The following is a 25,488-nucleotide window of genomic DNA, read 5'->3' on the forward strand; positions in this document are numbered from 1 at the left end:
GTTCTGGGTCAGTGAGGCATCAATTAAGTCCACTCTTCTGGCTATATAAATATCACATTAAAGGTATAATGAAAAACTTAACAAATCAGACCTTTTATATAACAACCCACGAAAATAACAGTAACATAAGAAAAATTTCTTCAAAAGTGTTATTTAACAAATTAGACCTTTTATATAACAATTCTTCTAACAGTCATGTCTAAAGTTCAGATAAAAATAACACAAACAAAAAATTAAAGAATACATAAAATCAAGATATATAAGATAAACAAATATCCTACATCTACTATAAATACACAATATTATATGAGTTAGAAAAAATACCTTAATTTAGATAGCAACAAAAGGTTTTTGATGAAGAAATTGCTCCAAAAATAAGACCGCAATGCAGGGTTTAAAAAGAAAATAAATGAAGGAGAAGGAGAAGGATAAGATTTTTGGAAAACTTCTGTGAGTTGGAAAGGAATGGTGGAGGAGGCGGAGGAGGAAGATGGAGAATTAGGGCTGAATGAAATTTTGGGGTATCTGTCTAATGTCGTGGACAGCCCAACTATTCACAAAATATATATTTTGTAAAACGTTGGCTGGTCCACATTTTACTTAGAAATTATTATTTTATTTTTTTTGTCTGACAGGTGATTTATTTTTTTTGGGTATAACGTTGGCCCCTCCACGTTATATCCCTTTTGATATATTGTCGAAAGGAGCACCCCATTTGGTTTGTTTTGAGCATTTTAGTGCCCTTTAGGCTTCAGACTCCCTAAATTTATCCCTTTATTTTTATATATTTGTTCATGTATGTGTATTTGTAAAACTCTTGCAAAACAATATTGGAACCCTTTGCATGTATAGAACTAGGAAAAACACATAGTATTTTAGGAAGTCGTCAAACCATTTTCAAAATTCGGATAATGATCGACTTTCCCTTTTTTTTTTGCGAAAATCAAAAACTTGGTTTGATTTGTAGTTTAAATATATATATATATATATGTGTGTGTGTGTGTGTGTGTGTGTGTGTGTGAGAGAGAGAGAGAGAGAGAGAGAGAGAGAGAGAGAGATAAGACAATGGAGTTTTGATTAAGTCTAGAACTGGATCAACGCGAAAAAGGATTTTCATAGTGTTAAGTAACGAGTTTTGGGGCTTTAAACCAGAGATGAAAATGATGAAATTTTTTACGGGTTCATTTTAAAATGAAAACAAAGTTGGAAGATAAGTTTGACTTCAAAAATTGGCATATACCAATGGAACTATTTTCTGGGCTTGAAATAAATTTGTAGATGGAAGACTTGGGCAAATTTTGTGAGATGGAAAACGAAATTTTGGACTTGGATAAATTCTGGAAAGATGGACCAAGGATTTCTTTGGGCCTGGGAGTTCACATTGAACTTGGACTAAAAATGAAACTGTTTTGGACCGCAAGTGGACCGAAATTGCTTGGATTGGGTTATGAAGGTAAAATGAATTTGGATCTGGGAATATTATTGACTTATGGGCTTCAATGATTAAAATGGACCTGATTTAATGAATTTATATTGTTTATATATATATAAAACGGAGATATACTCAATATTTTTGTATCTATACTTATAATAAAACCCGTAGGTACTAAACCCAACTAGAATAGTAGCGACTCTACTCGAGAGAAATCCCGAGTGTGTCCTAGTCCGACAATAAAGTGGGTTGAAAACTTGCGCGAATTTTTCTAAACCAAAACCCCTTTTTATAAGGGGACTTTTTGCCGAATTTTTCTCTTGAAATTTATGATGTGAATAAGAATGACATTTTTACGGAAAACTAAACACTTTTAAACAAGTAAATACATTAATCACACATTGAAGCTCGTAGGTCAACCGTATTATACGGATCTTTAATGCTAAGGTGCGTAAAACCTTCCCTAGGGGATCAGCAGAGCCCTTACCTCGAACTTTGGTCCAAAATATTTTTACTTATTTTTGCAAAAATCTTTAAACCCGATTTTTCCTAGTTTTCAATAATAAATTAGGTGGCGACTCCAAAATACTAAAAATTCAACTAGAGCACCAACAACCTCGTTGTAACTTTTATGCCTCACCCGCGTAAAAGCGAACCGTAACAATAACAATATGCGCTTTGTAAAATCAACCCCCATATAACAGCTATCTGCTTTTTTTTGTAATGTAATTATCAACCATATTTATAAAAATAGAATATCTATAATTACCAATAATAAATAGTACAAATTTTGACCAAATATTTAATTTGATACCTTAATATACTATATTTATGACAGAATATTATATATGAATACATATGTGGAGTTTGAAGCAACGCGCTATCATTGAAACTTTCACTGATAAAGATATTACTGCCCAAGTCATTGGAGTGGAAGAACAAGAGAATATGGAAGCCGAAGACGACAATGAAAGTGCTGACAAACAACCTCAACCTATTGTTACTTGGACTGGGTTAGAAGATTCAATAGTTCAACTCTTAGATTCCCTTCAAGGGAAAGCGAAGGTTTAGACGTAAATCTTTTTAAATTCAAGTGTCATATCATCACTAAGAGATTAGATTCTAGAAAATAAGCTACAATAAAATATCTCCCACCAATCTTCAAAGAATTTAATTTTTCAAGTACTGTAGATTTAAAATGTGTGCATTAGAGCTTAAAACTTTATACATTCAGTTATGAATCTATTGAAATTGTATTAATTTTCTTTAATGTTTAGTTAATGAAGCATTCATATATTTGAGATTTAAAATTTAAGTAATTTGTTATTTTTTTACAACATTAAAAAAAAAAAAAAAGATTTTATGCATATTTTTGCCTATAACAGTCAACTATTATTTAAATGGCAAATGCTGTTATAGATGTATAACATCATTTTTTTATAACAGCCAAAAAATTTCGGACCCAACGATGCTGTTATAGAGAGGCTTGACTGTAGTATGTTTACTAACATGACTATGCAAAATGTATACATTTCTCTCAATCTCAACATCTAGAGTTGACTGATACTTACATGTTTTTCTCATGTGCGTCAACGTCTCCCCATGCTACAATTTCTTTAAGGGAAAAGGGTCAAAAATACCCCTCCCGTCATTAAAGTTTTCAAATATGCCCCTTTTTTAACGGAAATCCGCAACATAACCCGATTTCATTTTTAAACCGCTCCATTTAAAACTGACCTAACTAAACAAAAAACGCATAAGGGTTGCCTGCTTCTGTGCCTAGAGAATCCAGACATAGGACTCGGGAACAAGTTGGTAGCATAGGGGTTTTTTATGTAGTTGAGTCGGTTTTAAATGAAGCGGGTTTAAAAATGAAATCAGGTTATGTTGCGGGTTTCCGTTAAGACAATGTTATATTTGAAAACTTTAATGACGGGAGGGGTATTTTTAGCCTAGAATTAGTTTGAAAGATATTTTTAGACCTTTTTCAAAAGTAAAGGAGCATTTTTTACCCTTTTCCCTTTTTTTAAATAGCAAAAGTGACTGCTGAGGTGGGCACGTTAGCTGGTACTCATAGAGGAATAATTGATTTAATGAAGCACTTAAAGATACATATGTTCAGTCTTTTTAAATCTTCTTTGCAGATATATTCCATAGAAAATTATCCTACCAGTTTGTTGTACTTACCATCATCACTAGTCTTTGGCACGCGCGTTGAGTGTGTATCCCTTCATAAGGAAAATTTACTTGTTATAGCTATGTCTAAGACCTATTTATTAATATTAACTATCTTTTTTTCTATTTATTATTAGTAGCTTAATTATTTATCAAATTACCATCTGTAACTTGTATTTATAAATGCAATGTATTTTTCTAAAAATAAGGTACCTCTCCCCCACTTACTCACAATCTCTTTTCTTTTCAAATATTTTTCTCGCACATCTTAAATTCTCTCTATCTGATTTTTACTCCCATTATTCTTCACCATAATTAGCACGATTTCTCTCACATCTTAGCACGATTTTTACTCCCATTACAAGTAACAAATTTTGGTAAATTTTAGTGTTTTTGTTTATGTTGTATTTCTCCTCACGACTACAGTGTATTTTTTAAAAAGATTTGAATGTATTCATCTTTTTTGGTGGAAATATAGTGGTATTTTTTATATTTTTGCTTGTATTTTTTTTGTATAGAGTGTATTTTCTTGTATTAACTTGTATTTAAAAATACATGTATTAAACTATAAGGAAATACAGACGAAATATTTAGCCCCAAAAAATAGAAAAAAATACATATATTTAACTATGAGGAAATACAACCGAAATGTTTAGCTCAAAAAAATAGGGAAAAAAATGCATGTATTAAACTATAAGGAAATACAGCCCAAATATTTAACCCAAAAAAATACATGTATTTAACCATGAAAGAGAAAGCTGATGAGTTATGGAGGAATGGTAAATATGCGATTTGTGGGGTGTATCCATTATTAGAAGATTCCATAATTAATGGGGCACTAAAAAATCGTCCAAAAAATAAGGAAGGTCAGGAAATACATGTATTTTTACAAACGAAATACATGTATTTTTACAAACGAAATACAATAATAAAAATCTAAAAATCAGCTACATATGGTAAATATGAAAAAGCATCTATAATATGTAAGAAAATCTCAAAATATGGTGGCTTATGTAAGTTTCCCTTTTTTAATCATATTTGTTGCATATGTTGCGAGTACAGGATAGAACTTAACGTAGAAGAGAAATTGCTAGATTTAACAATGATATAAAGTTCAGATCGAAGTTGGGCTCGAAAATCATGAAATTCAATAAATTTTACAAGATAATTTATAACAATATTAAAAAGACTACTTACCATGAATACGTTTCAAGCTCTCAGTTGAAACCTCGATGAATCTTAATTTATTTCGTTCCTCTTTACGATGTTGCTTAAGCGAAAAGATTAAAAGTGGCAGAAGATCGAGAATTCACTTTTTTGTGATTTCTGACTTTACCTCTCATAGCATAAGTTAAAATTTATTGCTACAACGATAGACCAAATAAAGTAACAAAGAGAGCACTATTTCCTACCGAAAAAATTAAGGATTATTTCCTAGCAAAAATTTACATATATAAAAATATACAATTTCATGAATATAGCGTTAAAAATATATTTCTGAAAAGGAGCAATTATAGAATAAAAAAAACACTCACAAAAAGTACATTAACAATAAAAAAATAAATTTACCCGATTTATTACGTGTAGATTTAGTTTTGTGTGTGACACACGAGAAACATGTATGATATATCAAAAGAATAATGTTTTACGGAAGACGAGTTTCTTAATATAACGTTCTATAACTCAAAATGACCAACTTGAAAATAATATTATCAAAACAAATTTGTACCTGTAAGCTGTGTTGCAGATAATGCTGGTTGGAGTTAGCTAAGCGAAAAAACCAATAATAATTTTTTTTACTGATAGAAGCAAAAGAAATAGAATGATGTGAAAAAGTGGTTAGATGCTTTCTTATGCACTTTTATACCCTGAAGACTACATGCAAGAATGTTATAATAGTTGAAGATGAAACAAACAAATATTCAAGTCTGCATAATGAAGGAATTTAAACTTACAAAACTGGTAGACTATAATTATGGGTCAAAAAGTTGCAGTATAAAAATATTTTATAACAGTGGAAGATAAAGAAACAAATAATGAAGGCTGAATCATTAACATACTTAAAGTTACAAAACGTACAGCCACCAAATAGAATAATTGTCCACATTCACCCGGTTAAAAGTGTTAGAAATTAGTAACAGGAACGAGAATCGTGTACCTGTTAATAGCAGCGGAAAATTCATAGAACCTTTGTTGAAGAATTGCTCCAAGCCAATTCTACTTCACTAGGAAATAGAACACTGCTATCACAAACTAGAAGTCTTGTGTGTTGTTGGAGAATAATTAGAGGAACGAAGAAATTCTTTTTCTGTTTTTTTTTTTCTTGAAGAAGAAAACAACATTTGTTTCCTTTTTTTTAAAGGGAGGAAAGAGGAGAAGAAGTTAATTAACTTCCCCACACACTCTACGTTAATAACCTGTAAGTTATCCTAAGAGGAGTGGTAACTTCTCACTTAAACTGAGTGGTAACTTCCCACTTAAACTCTTTTTATCTTTTCCTCCTAACCAGGTTGGGTCTGTCCACATGGGCGACCCACGATCCAAGCCCAATATCCAACATCTCCCACTTTGCACATGGTGGACTAGACTCATACTAGTACCATGCTAATAGCACACAACACACATAATTCATATAGACAAATAGTTCGTGCGACCTGCGAGCATCAAGAGCTAATACCTATTAAGGTATTACAAGAGCTCCATGTAGGAATTCAATCACATGCGAAAAGAATCCACTATCAATTATAAGGATCATATTACTCGCAATACCCCAGACATCAACTGCTACTCTAGTAGCTAGTTATCCGATCCCTCATCCTCGAAAGAGGTGAACTCGAGTTCATGTTTAACTTTATATCCACTATTACACTTGACACCCTTATGGTAAGTGTAATGGTCGGCCTGTGAATACAAGTTAAATTAATAATTTTAATTGTCTTCCCTTCGACTTGATTCTGTCTGTTCCAAATCAACTGCTTTCCTAGACATGCACTTCATTACCGAATCACTCATGGCTATTAGTAATATGCTAAAGTAGCAACACTGATTGAAACTTCAAGAAACAGCCAAAGGTCAAAGGGTATTCCTTTGAAAAGTTAATGTAACTTTTCGAGGTCTTACACAATGAAGCAGCAAGGATCCATTCTTCCATTAACCCATTTGTCTCTTAGCACACGTGGTATGAAACACGTGCTACGGTGTTCTCACCTTATATTGGTGCGTGCGTCTCATTCTTTTACTCATTCAACACCGTACAAATCTTGATCTAGACATCTCCAAAATGTCTAACCTGAGCTTCTCTCTTCAATGATCCTCAAATCCATCTTCTTAGAGAAACTCATATCTAGCTTACAAAACAAGTCATAACATGGTGGTGGAACTCATCTCTTCACGTTACTCAACATAAGAGACGATTGCTCGTGTGAGAGAGCCAATCTCGCAACTTGTTCGACACACTTTATCAATAAAATTACATCATCACATGCATAGAAGATATGAACACAAATTCAAGAGTCAAATATTGATGAAAATATTATAACAACCAAGTCATTTTACAATACAGAAATATAATCATATCCTACGCAAACCTAGAGCCATAATATGTTTCTCAAACAAGTCTCTAGATATCGCCTTTGTAAAAGGATCAGCTATCATTTCTCGCGTAGGTATGTATTGTAAAGTTACTTCTCCACTTGCTACTGTGTCTCTTACAAAGTTATACTTGATGCCAATGTGTTTGGTTTTGCTGTGATACTTAGGATCCTTGGTGTATGCAATAGCTGCTTGACTATCACAATGTAAAATCATTGATCCTTGAAAATTCTTTGCTACGCCCAAATGCTCAAAGAATCTTTTTAACCAAACAGCTTCTTGTACTGCAAATGCACAACCCACAAACTCAGCTTCCATAGTTGAAAGAGCCGTGCAAGTTTGTTTCTTACTTTTCCATGAAATAGCACCACCATTAAGAGCCCGTTTGGATTGGCTTATAAGTTGCCTATAAGCTGTTTTCAGATTTTTTGAGTGTTTGGCTGGCTAGCTTAAAGCCATTTTATGCTTAAAATAAGCCCAAAAAATTAATTGAGCCCGTTTGGCTTAGCTTATCTAAAGCAGCTTATAAGCTGCTTTTTTTAAGCCTATCCAAACAAGCTCTAAGTAAGAAAGCATAACTGGATGTCGATTTTCTATCATTCCGGTCACCACCCCAATCAGCATCTGTGTATCCTCTCAAGTGTAAATCATTTCCACTACAACATAGTGAATAATCAACAGTTCCTTTTAGGTATCGGAAGATCCTCTTCACAACTTTCCAATGATCTCTTCCAGGATTGGACTGATACCTGCTAACCAGACCTACGACATAACAAATGTCCGGACGAGTACACATCATAGCGTACATCAAGCTCCCGACAACACTAGAATATGGAACTCGAGACATGTCTTCTTTTTATTTTTCAGTCTCTGGACACATTTCAAGGCTTAAAGTTTCACCTCTTGCTATTGGAGTATCCATGGGTTTGCAACTATTCATTCGGAAGCGTTCCAAAATTTTCCTTATATAAGTTTCTTGAGATAGACTCAAAACCTTCTTGGAACGGTCTCTTTGGATCCTAACACCCAATATATAGTCTGCTTCACCCATGTCTTTCATGTCGAATGACTTTGAAAGCCATGACTTGATAGTTTTCACATACTCCAAATTATTTTCGGCTAATAAAATATCATCCACGTAAAGGGAAACAATTAGAAACATTCCATTGGACTTCTTCACATAGATGCAATGGTCTTCATCGATCATGGTGAAATCATATCAAATCACCTCTTTGTGAAATCTCAAATACCACTGCCTTGAAGACTGCTTCAGGCCATAAATAGATCTTTTTAATTTGCAAACTTTCTTTTCTTGGCCTTTAACGATGAAACCTACATGTTGTTCCATGTAGATTTCCTCGTTTAATTATCCATTGAGAAAAGTTGTTTTCACGTCCATTTGGTGTAACTCTAGATCCAAACGTGCAACAATAGCCAAAAGTAACCGAATTGAGGTAAACTTCACAACTCGTGAAAAGGTTTCCTCATAATCTATTCCAGCTTGTTGGGTAAAACCTTTTGCGACCAATCGTTCCTTATATCTTTCTATTGACCCGTTCGCTTTATGTTTAACCTTAAGAACCCATTTGTTCCCAATAGCTCTACGCTCAGAAGAAAGGTCAACCAGATCCCAGACTTTGTTGGTTCTCATGGACTCCAATTTTTCTTTCATTGCTTTCACCCATTCATCTTTTCCAGGACTTGTCAAAGCCTCAGTCACAGAATTAGGCTCATCCAATTCTGTGGGTGACACCAGGAAAACATAGTATTCAATCTCATAAGATCGTTTAGGTACACTTTTTTCTGGTACTCTTACGTTGTTGAAATTCAGATTTCTCTAAAGGATTTTGGGATTCAAAACTCCCACTTGGACCAGGAACCGATTCTTGATCTATTTGACTATCAAACATGTCTGAAGACATTGTCTGATCATCTGAATTCAACATTTCATAAAGAGGCTCTCCTTCTTTTATTTCGCCCTTTTTGGGAAAATCATTTTCTAAAAATGTGCTATCTCGTGATTCAATTTCAGTTATACTTCCATCTTCTAATTCACCAATGAATACATACCCTTTGGAGTGTTCTGAGTATCTTATGAAGATACATTTCTTCTTTTTTGGACTCAATTTTCCAAACTTACCAAAACGATCCTTTACATATGCAGCACAACCCCAAGGTCGTAGATCATTCAAGTTCGGTTTATGACCAGTCCATAGCTCATAGGGAGTGGAAGTAACTGATTTAGAAGCCACTTTATTTAGTATGTAGGCTGCAGTCAATAACGCATCTCCCCAGAAGGAGATAGGTAAATTTTCCTGCGCCATCATAGATCTTGTCATGTCCAATAATGTTCTATTCCTCCTTTCTGCTGCACCATTTTGTTGAGGTGTGTAAGGAGTAGTTAACTGTCTCGTAATTCCTTTTTCATTACATAATTCTTTAAACTGTTTTGATTAATATTCACGGCTTCTATCGGTTCTTAAAGTCTTTATACTTTTATCCAATTGATTCTCAACTCCATTCATATATTTTCTAAAGCATTCAAGTGCTTCAGATTTATGAGAAATCAAATAGACATAACCAAAGCACGTGAAATCATCAATAAATGTAATGAAATACAAAGCACCAGACCTTGCCCTCACATTCATTGGACCACGAACATCAGAATGGATTAATTGCAACAGGGAATCTGCTTTCTTAGCCTACCCAAATGGTTTACGTGTAATCTTTCCGGCAAGACAATTTTCACAAGTTAGCATTTCAATTTTGGAGAAAGGACCTAAATGCCTTTCCTTTGCCAATCTATTCATCCGGTTTTGCCCTGTGTGACCTAATCTTGCATGCCATGTAATAACATCAACATCACTGTTACTAGAATAACATGTCATTGCACAACAGTCAACATAATAGTCATAAGTTGAAGGATTACAATCTAAAACAATAAAACCATCATAACGAAGTCCAAAACCATAAAAAAAATATTGTCTTAAGTAATTCTAACACCATTGCGACTAAACTTTAAATCGAAACCTAGATCTAGAAGAACAGACACATATACTAAGTTACGTCGTATCTCTGGAGCATACAAGACGTCATGCAACATCAAAGTTCGGCCACCACGCAAGTCCATTTTGCAAGTGCTTATCCCTTTGACTTCAAGCTTTGTATTATTTCCTACATATATCCACCTTGACCCATGTGAGACTCGACGAAACTCCACAAACGCTTCTCAATCACGACTCACATGGTCGGTGGCCCCTGAGTCTACAATCCACACAGGATAAGATTCAGTTAGTAAAATAGTGCTAGAAACATATGTAGCACTTAGAGATGCGTTTTGAAATGCTACCTTTTTCGGCTCGGGACACTCATGAGCAAAATGACCTGGAACATGGCAGTTGTAGCATTTCATCTTACTCTTGTCTTTCTTCTTGAAAAACCATTTTCCCTTCTTGGGATTTAGGTTGTTCTTTTTCTTGGAAGGTCCTTCTCCGGTCTCCTTACCCTTTCCGTCATTTTTCCAATTCTTCTTGCGCTTGAAGACAGAAGACATTGTGCCACTTGATTCTGCCACATAGGCATTAGATACAGTTTTGACAGCACCAAGACGCTCGTCTTCAAGCTCAACATGACAGGCAACATTAGAAAAAGTTTTGATGCTATCAGTATGGGTTAAGTTAACCTTCAATTGTTCCCAACTATTGGGAAGAGACCGGATCACTGCTTGAACCTGCTGCTCATCAGAGAGAACATGACCAGCACTTTTGAGTTGAGCAATCATGTTAGACATCACCCTAAGGTGTTGCTTAACATTGTGATCATGACGCTTCTTGTAAGTGTCAAATTTGATAGTCAGCTGTCTAAGGCGGGTCACAGTGGTACCCCCATAGGTCTCTCGTAAGTGTGCCCACATAGCATGAGCAGTAGGGTATTCTTCACATTCGTCAATGAGATCTTCAACGACAGAACTTACAATAATTCCACGTGCAGTAGAATCTTTCTTTTTCCACGCATTGTAAGTTTCCAGATCTCTTCTGTGCTGAGCAGTGTTACCCTCTTCTGGGTGAACCAAAACATGGTTAATACCTCCAGAGCATCTTGCTCTTCTAGTACATACCACATTTTACGACTCCAGATGTCGTAATTCTCGCCATTCAGTTTTTCACCTTTGTTTAAGTCAGCAATGATACTCTTAGATGTCATATCTGTTGATTGAGACAATTAAGCAAGTTCTTATTCATCAATATTTACTTTAATAAATTTATGCATGTGATATTCACACTCAAGCAATTGATTCCCATAAGTGACTTCACATTTAGTATAAAATCGAAAGGTCACAAAGTTTCCGATCAACATCTACAGTCTAAATGTTTAATCAGAAATGGAAAAAATAAATCTTAACGTGAATTTTATTTAATAACTTTCAATTAATTCTCAACCCATTTAAAAATAAATAAATAAACAAACGGGATATAAAAGAAAGTTAAACAACATAACCATATATTGAAAAAGAAATTCACAATTTAAATTACAAGTTCGTAATCTCCCACTCGAATTCAAGTTCTTGAACATACACCTCAAAAGATTGACTTAGAAAGAAATCGTGATAAATATTAACTAAAATACCACTCCAAGGCTCTCGGAGGGAATCTACTAAAATTGCTAAAGCTTCCCAATCCGAGATTTTAATAAAATTAGTCAGTTCTTCTCGTTGCAACCGAAAAAGTTCAATATGTTCAGGCACTGAAGTATTAGGAGACATCTTAAAAGCTTTAAACTCTTTGAATTTCTTCTCTCCTTCCCTTCGTGCAGCCCTTTGATCTCTTAGTAGATTTTGTGTCGCCCTCGGAACATTATTCCTTATGACTTCACGTCCACGGAAATGTGTCCCACGACGACATACTCTTCTACATTGTCTCCTTGCTCGATTTCGGGAACTCCCACTTGGAGTACTTCGAGCTTGTCCCTGTCCAGCCATGTTTGAAATGAGAACAATGAAACAATAAGAATGGACATACCATTCAATATGACAACACATGCCACATTACTCGTAGAAGACAAAAAATACGTCAAGGATCATATACCAATATAATGGCATGGCTATTAGGAGGTTATAAAAAAAAAAAAAAATTTACTTAACATAACTTCAACACTTCATAACTCTTTCGTTTTAAATCTGTTTTTAATGGTTAATATATCAACGGAAAGCTTGTAACGAGTAGATTCTGAAAATATAAATCACACATTGTAATTCATAACATGTAATTTCCAGAAATTAAATTTCAGAAGCAGTTTTTCATAAAAAACTGTCATAATTTTCAGCATAACTTCAAAAAATCAGATCTTACTCTTTTCAAATCCGTTTTTAATGAGTAATATATCAACAGAAATCCTGTAACGAGTAGATTTTGAAAATATACACCACAAATTGTAATTCATAATAAGAAATTTCCAGAAATTAAATTTCAGAAGCATTTTTTTTTTAAACTGTCACAATGTATGATGCACAGAAGTTAATTTTCAGAACGTTGGCAAAGTTCATACTCATTGTTCATAGTAAAAGAAATTAGCAAGAATTTCATTTAATAAATAATCATCTAATAAGAGAATCTTCTGTTTCATTCACATGGCAACATAAATTACAAAAAAAAAACACCACGTAGAAACAATATTAGAAGAACACTGACCAAAACAAAATAGATTGTAAGCCAATGTGGCTTCATAAAGTTTGCTTCTCTGGCAATCTTTCTTTTTAAAAAAAAATTATGAAACCATCTTTGTTTTCCCATAATAATTCCAATGTACCATCAGAAGTAAGACAAATATATCCGTTTTCTTAAATCAGTAGTAATTATAATTCTATTCATTGTCAAAGGCCTATCACAAAATCTTCTCTAAATTCTCAGATAACAAGAGTTCATATTAGACACGCTTCACCTAAGAGTTTGCTTTAGAGCAATACAACAAAAATCATAAGTAATTCTGTTCCACGCAGTCATGGTATCAACTATAAACACACAGTTCTTTTACTAATCAATTCTTTTTGAAATTGAAGGGACCGAAAAAAAAATACCAATCTTTGCGAACAAGAAGAAAATATAATGCAGCGAGTTTCATTCTTCTTCACATATTCCATCTAGTATTTTCTTAGACACAGACTAGGGAACAAAAAACCTTGGCTCTGATACCATTGTTAGAAATTAGTAACAGGAACGAGAATCGTGTACCTGTTAACAGCAGCGGAAAATTCACAGAACCTTTGCTGAAGAATTGCTCCAAGCCAATTCTACTTCACTAGGAAATAGAACACTGATATCACAAACTAGAAGTCTTGTGTGTTGTTGGAGAATAATTAGAGGAAAGAAGAAATTCTTTTTCTGTTTTTTTTTTCTTAAAGAAGAAAACAACGTCTGTTTCCTTTTTTTTAAAGAGGGGAAAGAGGAGAAGAAGTTAATTAACTTCCCCGCACATTCTACGTTAATAACCTGTAAGTTATCCTAAGAGGAGTGATAACTTCCCACTTAAACTGAGTGTTAACTTCCCACTTAAAATCTTCTTATCTTTTCCTTCTAACCGGGTTGGGTCTGTCCACATGGGCGACCCACGAACCAAGCCCAATATCCAACAAAAAGTAATAAGAGTAATCATTTATTGGAAGGTTATTGTTTTGGCTCAAGGATAAAATGATCATATTAATTTTAAAGGGTATTTTAGTAAACTAACTTTGAAGGTAGGATGTTCTCACTTTTAGTATAATACTAGTATTTCGGTACGTGCGTTGCGCATGTACCACAACTCCATTAGGGTAGTGTTTTTTAAAGAAACAGATAAATATTACTTACTAAAAATTATGTTTTAGACAGAGATTATAAAAATAAAAGAAAAGTTGTAAATGAAAGAAAATGATGATTGTTTGATTTTATTTAGCTAACTCAATTAAGAATGAAACCTTTTTCATTCCTGTATTTCACTCCACCTATAAACACCTTCTATAGTAATTACATGATTATCGACAAAGATATATACTACATACTATTAATCAAGGTACTTAGATTCATCGGTTACCCTTGAAAATCATGAGAGTTGCAGATATCTTTCTAAAGTTTTGCAACTTCTTCAATTTTTTAAAATTTATATATTTCATCCCTAAACATTTTTAATGCTAATGATTATTTTGAGTTTTGACATCTTTTCCCCTCACGTGTAGAAATGCATGGGAAAAAACATACAAAGATCATACGTATCTCTCTTTTTAAATTTTCAAATTAGACCAAGAAAAAAAATAAACCACAACTTATCATTATGGTTGTAATCTATGTAAGGATTCTAAACTAAACCAGCATATGCTATTGCACCGAAAGAAGTTCAAAAACGTACTTAAGCGGATACAGAGTAATGTAAGATTGTAAGTTACTTCCATGTAACCCACATGAAAGTAGTCATCATAAACAATACAAAATTTACGGACACGAAGAAAAAAAATAAAATTGCACCCTTGTATCTTTTTCAGCCACAGAAAATAATAAAATTTCACACATATTTTGAAAATATAATTTGAGTACTAAAATTTAAATTAAAGTACGCAAATATGTGTTTTTTTTACTTATTTTTATTTTATGAGGTACAAACACGTATGAAGATCTTAATACTTCCTTCTAGGCGATATTGTTAATGTATGTTCCTTTCATCTATTTTGATTGCTCAGTTGTCATGAATAGGGTTCCAAGACTTTTGCTATGGACATTATATACTTCTGGAAAGCTCAATGTAAAGTTGGCACTACTAAAAGATCTCTATTTTTCCACTGATTTCCCACTTAAAAATGTTCAGTGGCTATCTCCCACCGAATGTCAGTGGAAAAAACTTAAAAGTTAGTGTTTTCACATGCAAAAAATAGAAAATTTCTCAAGGTTTCAGTGGGAACCTGTTTCCCACCATGCGTTTTTCCAGTGAGCTGGTTCGGTGGGAAAATCATGTTTTGTAGCACAAATTTCTCACTGAATGTTAGTGGAAAAAACCTTTATTTCTAGTAGTGTAGCCATGTGATAAAACATATTATTGTGGTATATATATTTCAACACTTGGGAATGTTTGATGTGATACTTTATTTTTTGTCATTATAAAACATAAATGTACATAAACTATTTCCCATAAAAATCTTTATCGACATATATATGTTTGTTTGAAACTCACTCAAATTATCAAAATTAGGTACTTTAACGTTGAGAATTAATATTCTAATTTTGTAAAAATGAGTCAATAACCTGGCTAATAAACTATAATAAGTACTACTTAGCAGGGTCACACACAAAAATACAAAATTTATCAAAATTGTGGGAGTACCCAATCATCTTTTGAAAGGTGTATGGATTAATAGATTATTTCTTCTAACCCATGGCAAAGATATTAAATGGTTTCATAGGGATAGGTCCATTACTTCGCCATATTGTCCTCTTTTGAAAAGTTTATGACTCAATAAAGATAAATCATTCCTTTTAAGCCATGAGAAAAATATAAAGTAACCTCACAGAAAATACACCAACACTGTTATTTTGATATAATAATTATTCAATAATGAACAACTATAATAATAATAATTAAAGAAAATCACTCCTTCACAAAACACATAAAAAAAGGCATTTCAATTGTCAATAAAACTAATGCAAGCAATAATGAAGAAAGGAACAAAGAATTACCTTTTCAGAACAACGTGCAATATGTTTAGAGTACAGGGTCAAAAACACACCTAAACTGTCACATTTTTTTGTGTTTCATACTTGAACTATCCGAAGTAAGCAAAATACACCTAAACTATCACTATGCAGTTAGCAAAACACACCTGAACTTATATACTATGATGCGTGTGCTACACTCTTTTTTTTTGTTTAAAAATAGTGCCACGTGGCACTCCACGTGGATAAATATTTCCACTGTGGCATAAGTTAATTCCACTTGGATAAATAAAAGGTTAAAAGTTAAAAGCCTAATACGTTTGGGTAAAATTAGAAATCACCGGTCATGGTAAAAAATATGCAAAATTCACACCGATATCCTCTTCTTCTCCGACATTGGTCTCATCTCTACTATGGATGGTGTCTTGTTTTCCCCCATTAACCTTCAATTTCATCATGTATTCCATATTAGTTGCTGATTTTCTGGAAAAATAAAGTTAGGGTTCTTCATGTCACAAAATATTGGGGATTTTGTATAAAAATTTGGGGTTTTGTGATTCGTCTCGCCTGAAAAGAGTTGAAAGTAGTAGAAATAGACTACACACAGGTATTCTTTCTTCACCCACAAATTTCTTTATTTTTAAATTAGGGCTGAATTTGAATTTTACTTGAGAACTAACTTTCTCCTATTTTTTTGTCATCTAAGTTAAAAAAAAATCAGGGCTTTATAAGGATTTTGATACAGTTTTATGATAGTTGGCTTATTAAAATTTGCATATATCTATTGTTCCAGGAAAATGACCGACACATACATAAATTTAAGGTTCCATATTGGTGGTATACTTGTGTTATACCCCGTATATTTATACGTCGAAATATTCGCAAGCAAGTCGACTCAAGTTAAAGACGGGATCATTTTCGGATACGAAACGGGGACTTTTAATTTTCAATTCTAATTAGTACACAATTGTTTATAAATTTTATTTAGTGTAAAGTATATTATTGGAGATTAAGTACTAATTAATCATGATTAGATTATTAAGTAAGAATTAGTGATTAATTAAATTAATTAAGCCTAATCACTAAAGTGGGCCCCACCCGAAAATAATGTAAATAAAAAAACAAATAATGGGCTGCCACGTGGCATCAATTGGTCCTAATAATATCATCAACGTGTCAATTAAGTGGATGACTTAAGGGTCACCTAAAAGGAGGTTCTCACACGTATGTAAAGCACATTTTCTACTTTTGAACATTAACATTCAATGTTGCAAGAATTCATTTGATTTAATTCAACTAAGTGTTGGCATAAGAAATTAATTTGGTCAAATTGTTCTTGGAGAAAAACGTATGGGCAGCCATAGCAGCTCCTTGAGCACGGCCAGCCCCTAAATTGTGGAAGAAGGAGAATTATAGTTACAAAAATAGTGTTCTATACGTTCAAGGAGTTGATAGCAACATTGGATATTGAATCGAGGAAGAAGAAATTGCGAAATTGGAGCAATTAAGAGTAGAAATTCCTCCGAGAAAATTAAGGTAAGATTTTCTTATTTTATGGTGTAATTGTGTTAATAGTGTGTAATGGAGTTATTAAAATTGGATTGGACAAAATTGGAAGCAAGAAAATGCATAAAATTGATATTATAGGAAATTGTGGGTTGAAATGGATTTAGAGAAGTTGTTGGGTTGTTAGAATTGTTATGGACTGAATTGTGAGAATTTTATATGTACATCTCTGTTGTTGGTATTTCTGTGTTAACAGGAGAATAATTGGAAATTCGGGTTAGGCGAATATATAGGGGAAATGCTGCCCGATTTTCGTTAAGTCCTTAAATAATGAAAACCCCTTAACGGGAAAGTATAAGCCAAAGAATAAGTTTTATAAGCGATGGGCTACGGATTTATGGACTAGAAAGTATAGCTACTGACGATAACGTTACTCTTATATTAAATAGGCTAAAAGAGCGACGAGGCGAACGAATTTACGAATAGTCGCTAACAGGTATGTAAGGCAAACCTTTCTTCCTTTGGCATGATCCTTGCGCTATTCATTCTATATGTACTCCATATGACTCCATTCTTAGACGAGTAAGGTCTATATGTTCCTCGTGATGGTTTATTGATATTGTACTCCTATTCGGTTCCGAAGGGAACATTCATAAGGTGCCAGTTGAGTTGTGTATATGGTTTTACTAATGATTTCGAGGAAATTAGTTTTATACTAAAGGAAACATAAAGTTATATTTTCAAAACCACTCCGAAGGGGGTGCGAGATTTTACTATTTCATTTCATTTACGATTTATGTTTACATTCCATAGCATCATCTCTTTGTATTGATATTTGTGGATTAAGTTTGTGTTGACATGATTGTGATATTAAGCCGAAAGCGGCTGCCCGAAGGGGCCATCATTATTAAGCCGGAAGCGGCTGCCCGAAGGGGCCATCATTATTATGCCGGAAGCGGCCGTCCGAAGGGACTATTGTGATGCTAGCCAGAAGCGGTTGTCCGAAGGGACCATTTCGTTAACATGTCGGAAGCGGCATGTGTGTTAGATTGCATTATTTACTTAAAGAATGTGTGTTAGATTGCATTATTTACTTAAAGAATGTGTGTTGGATTGCATTATTTACTTAAAGATTGTTTTGAGACTTCGTGTACACATTTATGTTTCTTCCAGCGAAGGCTGCAGGTATTGAGTTAGATTGTGATTTATTCTCTCCTAAATCAAATTACGATTATGATTTGTTACCACCTTACATACTTAGTACATTGTCCGTACTGACGTCCTTTTGCCTGGGGACGCTGCGTTCATGCCCGCAGCCCCAGCTTGTTTGGCAGGTTAAGTATATAGCTAGGATGCTCTGACGTCTGCTGGGATTGGAAAGTTCCACCTCATTCTGGAGCTGTGCTGAGTCATGTATAGATATGTATGATTATGGGTATGTCAGGGCCCTGTCCTGACTCATAATGTCCAGCTCACTTCTTAGAGACTTCTGCAGACAGTGTCCCGTGGTATGTTTGTCGAGATGTCGACAAAGTGATATCAGTTGAGTCATTTATGGATTTTAAAAGAGTATGTATTTTAGATGATTTAGATTGGTCTAAAGTACTTATTGATTGAAAGTTTTCATAATCGTTATAGAGATAATGATTTCTATTTGGAAAAATTTTATGTTCTTAAAAGTTTTTGAAATGACAGGTTTTAATAGAGCGAATGTCTAAGGGTTCGCTCGACTCTGATGAGAGTCGGGTGCCCGTCATGCCCTACCATTGCTAGGGTGTGACAACTTGTGAGTGAGTTAGGGCCTATTTATATTGGGGGTAACAAGGAGTATGCCTTTAATGTTGATATGGATCATTTGTCTATTCCGGAATTGAATGATTATTGTAGGGATTTTGGGGTTACCAATGTAGAGAAAATGTTTATTGGATCTTCTGAATGTGGCAATTTGGTAGAATTGGTGAAAGATGGGGATTTGTTGGTCTTAGCTAATTTGTTGGCTAATGGGGGTACTATGGACATTTATTTATGTCATAAGGGGGAAGTTTTTATTAAAAAAAACACACGTGGCTAGTGAGTCTTTTAAGACCACATGTAATAGGGTAGGTGGACCTCATAAAGAATCTACCAGCAAGGTTAGTGGAAGTCTCAATTCACCTTTAGGTAAAGAAATAGAACTTATTGATGGTAGAGGTCAAATTCAAGGGGTCCAACAATCAGATCTGGTGGAAAATTTTATTGAGAACACAAATGAAATTGAAGATGAATTTGGGTTGTCTAGTGAAGAGGAAGATGATGTAAAAGATACTGTGCATAGTGATGCCGAAGACAATGAAAATATTAACCTTTCAGATGATGAGAATGGTTATGGAAGTGATGTTCATGAAGAGCTAAACATAGTTAAGGCAGATTTGAAAGCATATGTGAAGAAAAAAAGGGAGCCAAGAAAGAAAAAAGTTGCTGAGTGTTTTGTGGGAGAAGTTGGCATAGATCCAGGTTTTGAAGACATTGACATACCCTAGAAAAATCTAACTGGTAAGCTATTAGATGATGAGCCTTTTTATGACAGTTCAGATGCGGATAGCTTTGAGAGTGAAAGTGATGGGGAAACAGATGTTGAAAAATCTGGTATTTTAAGAGCAAGGAGGAAGGACAAAAGGGTCTCATATGATCCAACATGGAAAAAAGTCACGTGACAAGTAAATATGGTCTTTGGGGATGTGAAAAAATTCAGTAAAGCAATCAGTAGGTATGCAATTGAGAGAGGTTGTCAACTAGATAAGATCCACAATGACCAAAAAAGAGTTAGAGTTAAATGCAAAGCTGGTGAATGTCCTTGGCTACTTTATGCTAGCAAAGACTCTAAATCTCCCAATTTCATTATAAGAACCTACAATCCAAAACACAAGTGCTATAAGACCAACACCAATACAATGTGCAACTATAAGTATTTGGCTAAGTACTATAGAAATAGAATTATTTCTCAACCTTGCATAAAGGGGTGGGAAATACAAGATTTGTTCAGGGAAGATATGGGGTTATATGTTGGTAAGTTTGTGTGTTTGAAGGCCAGGAAAATGGTGTTGAAAAGGGTAATGGGTGATCATATTGCTGAGTTTAGTAGAATCTATGACTACAGAGATGTGATTCTTGAATCAAATCCAGGAAGCACTTGTGTGGTAAAGGTGACAGATTGTGATGATGGAAAAAAACTCTTCCACTTTTTCTATATTTGCTTTTCAGCTTTGAAAAAAGAATTTATTGAGGGTTGTAGAAAGTGTATTAGGTTAGATGGTTGCTTCTTGAAGGAGATATATCAGGGCCAATTGCTTGTTGCTATTGCAAAGGATGGGAATAATCAGATGTTCTCAATAGCTTGGGTTGTAGTTGGAACTGAAAGTAAAGATACTTGGACTTGGTTTCTGAGGATCTTGAAATCTGATTTGGAAATCAATGATGAAGGAGCAGGATTAACAATCATAAGTGACATGCAAAAAGTATGATTCTCAAACTGGATTTAGCTATATTTTTGTTGGTTTTAGCTGCTGTTTAGGTGTTGTTTCTAGCTAATTTCTGTTTTTTTTTTTTTTTTGTTGCTTTGTTTAGGTGTTGTTTTAGTTGTTGTTTTTGGCTAATTTCAGTTTTTTTTGTTGGTTTTAGCTGCTGTTTAGGTGCTGTTTTTAGCTAATTTGAGCTATATTTTTGCTCTTTTTAGCTGTTGTTTAGGTGTTGTTTCAGCTGTTGTTTCTAGCTAATTTTAGTTTTTATTTTTGCTCTTTTTAGTTGTTGTTTAGCTGCTGCTTTAGCTGAAATAATTTCAGCTCCTTGTTAGCTAATTTCAGCTCTTAGTTTTGTTTTAGCATATGATTTTGAGCTGTTTTCAGGGATTATATTCAGTTGTTCAAGAGTTACTTCCGGAATGTGAACAAAGAATGTGTGCAAGGCATATACTTGCAAGATGTTCACAAGATTGGAAGGGTACTGAAAGAAGAAAAATGTTTTGGGCTTGTGCTAGATCAACATTTGAAGCTCAACTCAGGAGGAACTTGGACAAATTAACACTGTTAGGTGAAGGTATTTCTAACAGCTTAGCAAGCTTTAATCCTGAAAGATGGTCCAAAGCAATGTTCAAGACAACTTCAAAATGTGACAGTGTGGATAACAATATGGCGGAAAGCTTCAATGCTTGGGTGTTGGGTGCTAGGCACAAGACTATCATCAGTATGCTTGAAGAGATTAGGACAAATGAATGAATACGTTCACCATAGTGGTAGCATTTGCAGATAGCTGGACCTATGACATATCCCCAATGGCAGTGTCGGTATTAAATACAAATGTGGAGATGTCAATGAGGGTGGAAATTAAGTGGAATGGTGATATTGGATATGAAGTGAAGGATGGTCGATATAAACATGTGGTTAACCTAATTCAGGGAACTTGTACTTGCAGAATTTGGGCACTGAAAGGGATTCCTTGTGCACATGCAATAGCAGCCATGCATCGTGATGAAGCCAATCCCCTTGACGCAGTTTCTACATGGTACAGAAAAGAGACCTACTTGAGAGCTTATGGAAATTTCTTACAACCAATAACCAATATAGAGATGTGGCATGAGACATCAAATCCAAAAGTTGAGCCACCTCCTGTTAGGAAAATGCCCGGAAGGCCTTCGAAAAAGAGAAAGAAGGAGCTTGGAGAGGTATCAAGTTGTGGAAAGCTTTCAAAGAAGGGAAAAATCATGAGGTGCTCAATTTGTAAGTCAACAAATCACAATATAAGTAAATGTCCAAACATTTATCTCCTTAATGACACCTCTTTAAAATAGTTTAACATTTCTTTTATTACTTCGCAGCAAGGACGACCTACTAGTAGGGTAATCAAAAGTGGAGCACAAGAGAAATTAATAAGTTCAGCTGTTGTGATCAGTGATCTTGGTTATGCACCAAGTAAAGGTCTCAAATGGAATGGAAAAAATGCTATCACAGGAAGGCAACTTCAACATAAAAGTGCATTGCTTAGGTATATGAAAACCAAGTCACAAGCTTCACCACAAAGTGCAACAACAAAAGCTGGAGGTGTTTAGGAAAGACGTGACTGATTTTTGTTGTTGTTCGAACTACTTTAACTGAAGGTGTTTAGGAAAGACTAGACTTATTTTTTGTTGTGGTTTAAACTATTTCTAAGTTGTGTATTTTGATTGTGAATATGGTAGTACTGATTTTTGGTCGTGTATGGTGACTGATTTGCAGCCCAAATAGTTATTGTATGGTGACTGCTTTTTGACTAGTAGTTATTGAATGGTGTTGTTTAACATTCAGTTCAGTTCTTTAAGTGAATGTTGTTTTTAATGTATCATTATTGTTGTGTTATGTGAGAACAACAAAAGGAGGAAGTTTTGTAGGTGAATAGAGATAAGATTGAGGTACAAGAAATTAAAATAGCTTGAGAGGAAGCTATGAAGATTCTTCCGTATGTATATTTCTGTTCAAATCTTTTAGTGTGTGTATTAAAATAGTTGTGGTTGTACTTCTTGAAATGAGGGTTATAGTGCGAGAAGAAAGGAGTAGGTGTTCTATTTAGAATAAATTTGTGGAGTTTTCACAGATGTTGCTAAGACTTCCCAAGTTAAACTGTAAGCCAATATGTTTCTTCTTAATATAAGCATTTTTTGGCTTTGCTAATTCTTTCATGGAGGATGATTTGCATAGATTACACAAACAAAATTACACAAAATACCATTCCATATTACATTCACTAATTCCATATTACACAAAAATATTCAAACTTGCACAGGGCTCCCTAGCATTTGAACAACAACAAAAAATACATTAGAACATACACTAATAAACAACATCTTCAAATTTTTCTTCTTCTTCAATTCATCCTCAAGTTCCTTCTTATCCATTTTCAAGCCAAGAATAACAGCCTTTGCTTAGGCTGGGAATGTATCATCATACCAATCAAAGAACCACAACCAACACGACCACTAATCTGAAAAAATTAAATCACACTATTTAACCGGATGATTAATGGCAAAAACATATTGGTTAATGTATAGTAATTTGAAAGATGATTACCCCATAATTCGGGCATCCATAAAAACGTCTTCCCGGATGATTATTCATTGTTGATGTTCTTATCGTTGCAGGCTGCCCACATTTACAAAAGACATTCTTCCTCATTTTGACAAGAAAATATGACCAATGAAGAAGATGAAAGGAAACAAAAAGGAGGAGAAAATCTTATTAGCCCTTATAGAAGAAGAAAATGAAGAACAAGGTTGATAATGAAGAAGAAATAAATGAAAAAAATTTGCACAGGAGAAGAAGAAATGAAGAAAAATGGTTGAGAAATGATGAAGAAGAAAGAGGAGATAAATTTTTTTCATTTAAAAAAAAAAAGAAAAAAAAAGGGGAAAGCTTAGGGTTTTAAAGAATTAATTGGATTTTTTTAAAAAAGAAAATAATAATGAGTCAGCAAAATATAGCCGTTATCTATGCCAAATGGACAAGAAAAATTTGATAAAATTTTGCTTCACGCGCTTTGAGGTGAGTGAGATCAAACATTTAGTCTAGTCAGCGTCCAGGTGTGTTTTGCTAACTGCATAGTGATAATTTAGGTGTGTTTTGCTCACTTCGGATAGTTTATGCATTAAACACAAAAAAAAAAAAAAAACGTGATAGTTTAGGTGTGTTTTTGACCCTTTACTCATATGTTTATCATTGAGAACGTGATAATGGTGGCTAAAAGTTCTTCCTAATATTTCTATGAACATTTATCAATAACAGACTAAATCACTCCAACAAACATTATAAAAGTGAAGACAAATTGATACGTGGACTTCCTGAGGAAGAAATGGCTTGAGCAGTTCAACAATCTGGTCATATCAACAGGGCATCGAGTTAGCATATTATTTCCAACGACGGCACTCCAACAGAGAATTATGGAGTTTGTACCAAAGCAACGTACTTAATAATGTAAAAGTTGAAACGTACTTAATAATGTAAAAGTTGTGACTCTTTCTAAAAGTGTTTACCGTTGGTTTCCGTCTCTTAGAGAGTTTAGGTTTTCATTTTAAAATATTAAATAGGTTATTTTGATTAGTTAAAAGGGTATTTACGTAATTTAACTTTTAAGTTAGGAAGTTCATGTTTTTAATATAGTATAGATAGATAGATGATATGATGTACTTTATTTTTACAGTAACAAGGTGACTTAACAATGTTACTACATTGTATTGATTTCTTTTTCGGTATAAGCTCTGTTTCGATTTTACAAATCCACTGTCTTTCACCGTTCATAGAAAACTTACCTCAGGGAAGGTCCCTGAAAAATCCATCTCCATTGGTATCATTCAAAGGGGAAGCATCAACCTCCCAATTTTCCACGACTTTGACTAACCCCAGCATGAACATGGTAATCTTCCACTGTTTGCACTATAGGCGATCATATAATTGGGTACAACTGAATTTTGCCTCACATGGACATCCACGGTTAAGAGAGCTCTTGCCTGCCGGCCAGAAGCAATCAACCATTAGAAGTGAAAATTTCAGCTTCATAGTCATTTATCCAAGTATTATTCCTTCTATGCAACTCAAGAGTCAAATACAGACCTTATGTTTTTCACCCTCTCCATCTGTTTTTAGCAGCAAAAAAGAAAAGGCATCGACATATTTTGCTAGGCATGATAGTCTCACTCTGAAAGAAAAGAAAATAGAAACATATCAAAAGTTATAACGTCCGCTACCTTGAGTGATTGAAATCACACATTTCATTTAATTGAAGGTTAAATGTGCTTAGTCCAATAACACAAGGACTAAAATATGAGTTATGTAATAATACAAGGACTAAAACTGTTGTTTTTCTCATAATTATAACAAAAGTGATGGTCCATAAAATATCTTTGTCTTATTGATACATAATGCAATGACAATGAGAATGTTATTAAAAGCTACATACAACACTTTACATAGACTTTAGTTAAACTGAAAAATCAAATTAACCATGTTGGGCTCGTACATCGCACGGGCATTACCTGCTAGTTACTTCATACGTATATAGGAGTTTGAGTGAAAATTATTGAGTTCACATGAACCTATAACTTATAAGCTAAAT

The 25,488-nt window shown here is 34.0% G+C and overlaps 1 protein-coding gene and 1 long non-coding RNA gene across 2 annotated transcripts in view; both read left to right on the forward strand.

The window, feature by feature from the left end:
- Window positions 1-2,742, forward strand: part of LOC132644946 (uncharacterized) — a 28,092-nt gene extending 25,350 nt beyond the window's left edge. Inside the window, exon 2 of the long non-coding RNA XR_009583965.1 lies at window positions 2,271-2,742. This is a non-coding gene — a long non-coding RNA (uncharacterized LOC132644946). The remainder of the gene's footprint in view (window positions 1-2,270) is intronic.
- A 16,738-nt stretch (window positions 2,743-19,480) lies between these two features.
- On the forward strand, window positions 19,481-22,708 carry LOC132599831 (uncharacterized). Its single transcript, XM_060313023.1, has 3 exons — window positions 19,481-20,870; window positions 21,258-22,127; window positions 22,226-22,708. The coding sequence occupies exons 1-2, from the start codon at window positions 20,079-20,081 to the stop codon at window positions 21,624-21,626; spliced, it is 1,161 nt and encodes a 386-aa protein (XP_060169006.1). The 5' UTR covers window positions 19,481-20,078; the 3' UTR covers window positions 21,627-22,127; window positions 22,226-22,708.
- The last annotated feature ends 2,780 nt before the right edge of the window (window positions 22,709-25,488 follow it).

This window comes from Lycium barbarum, chromosome 6, assembly GCF_019175385.1.
Source record: "Lycium barbarum isolate Lr01 chromosome 6, ASM1917538v2, whole genome shotgun sequence".
NCBI classification, from domain to species: domain Eukaryota; kingdom Viridiplantae; phylum Streptophyta; class Magnoliopsida; order Solanales; family Solanaceae; genus Lycium; species Lycium barbarum.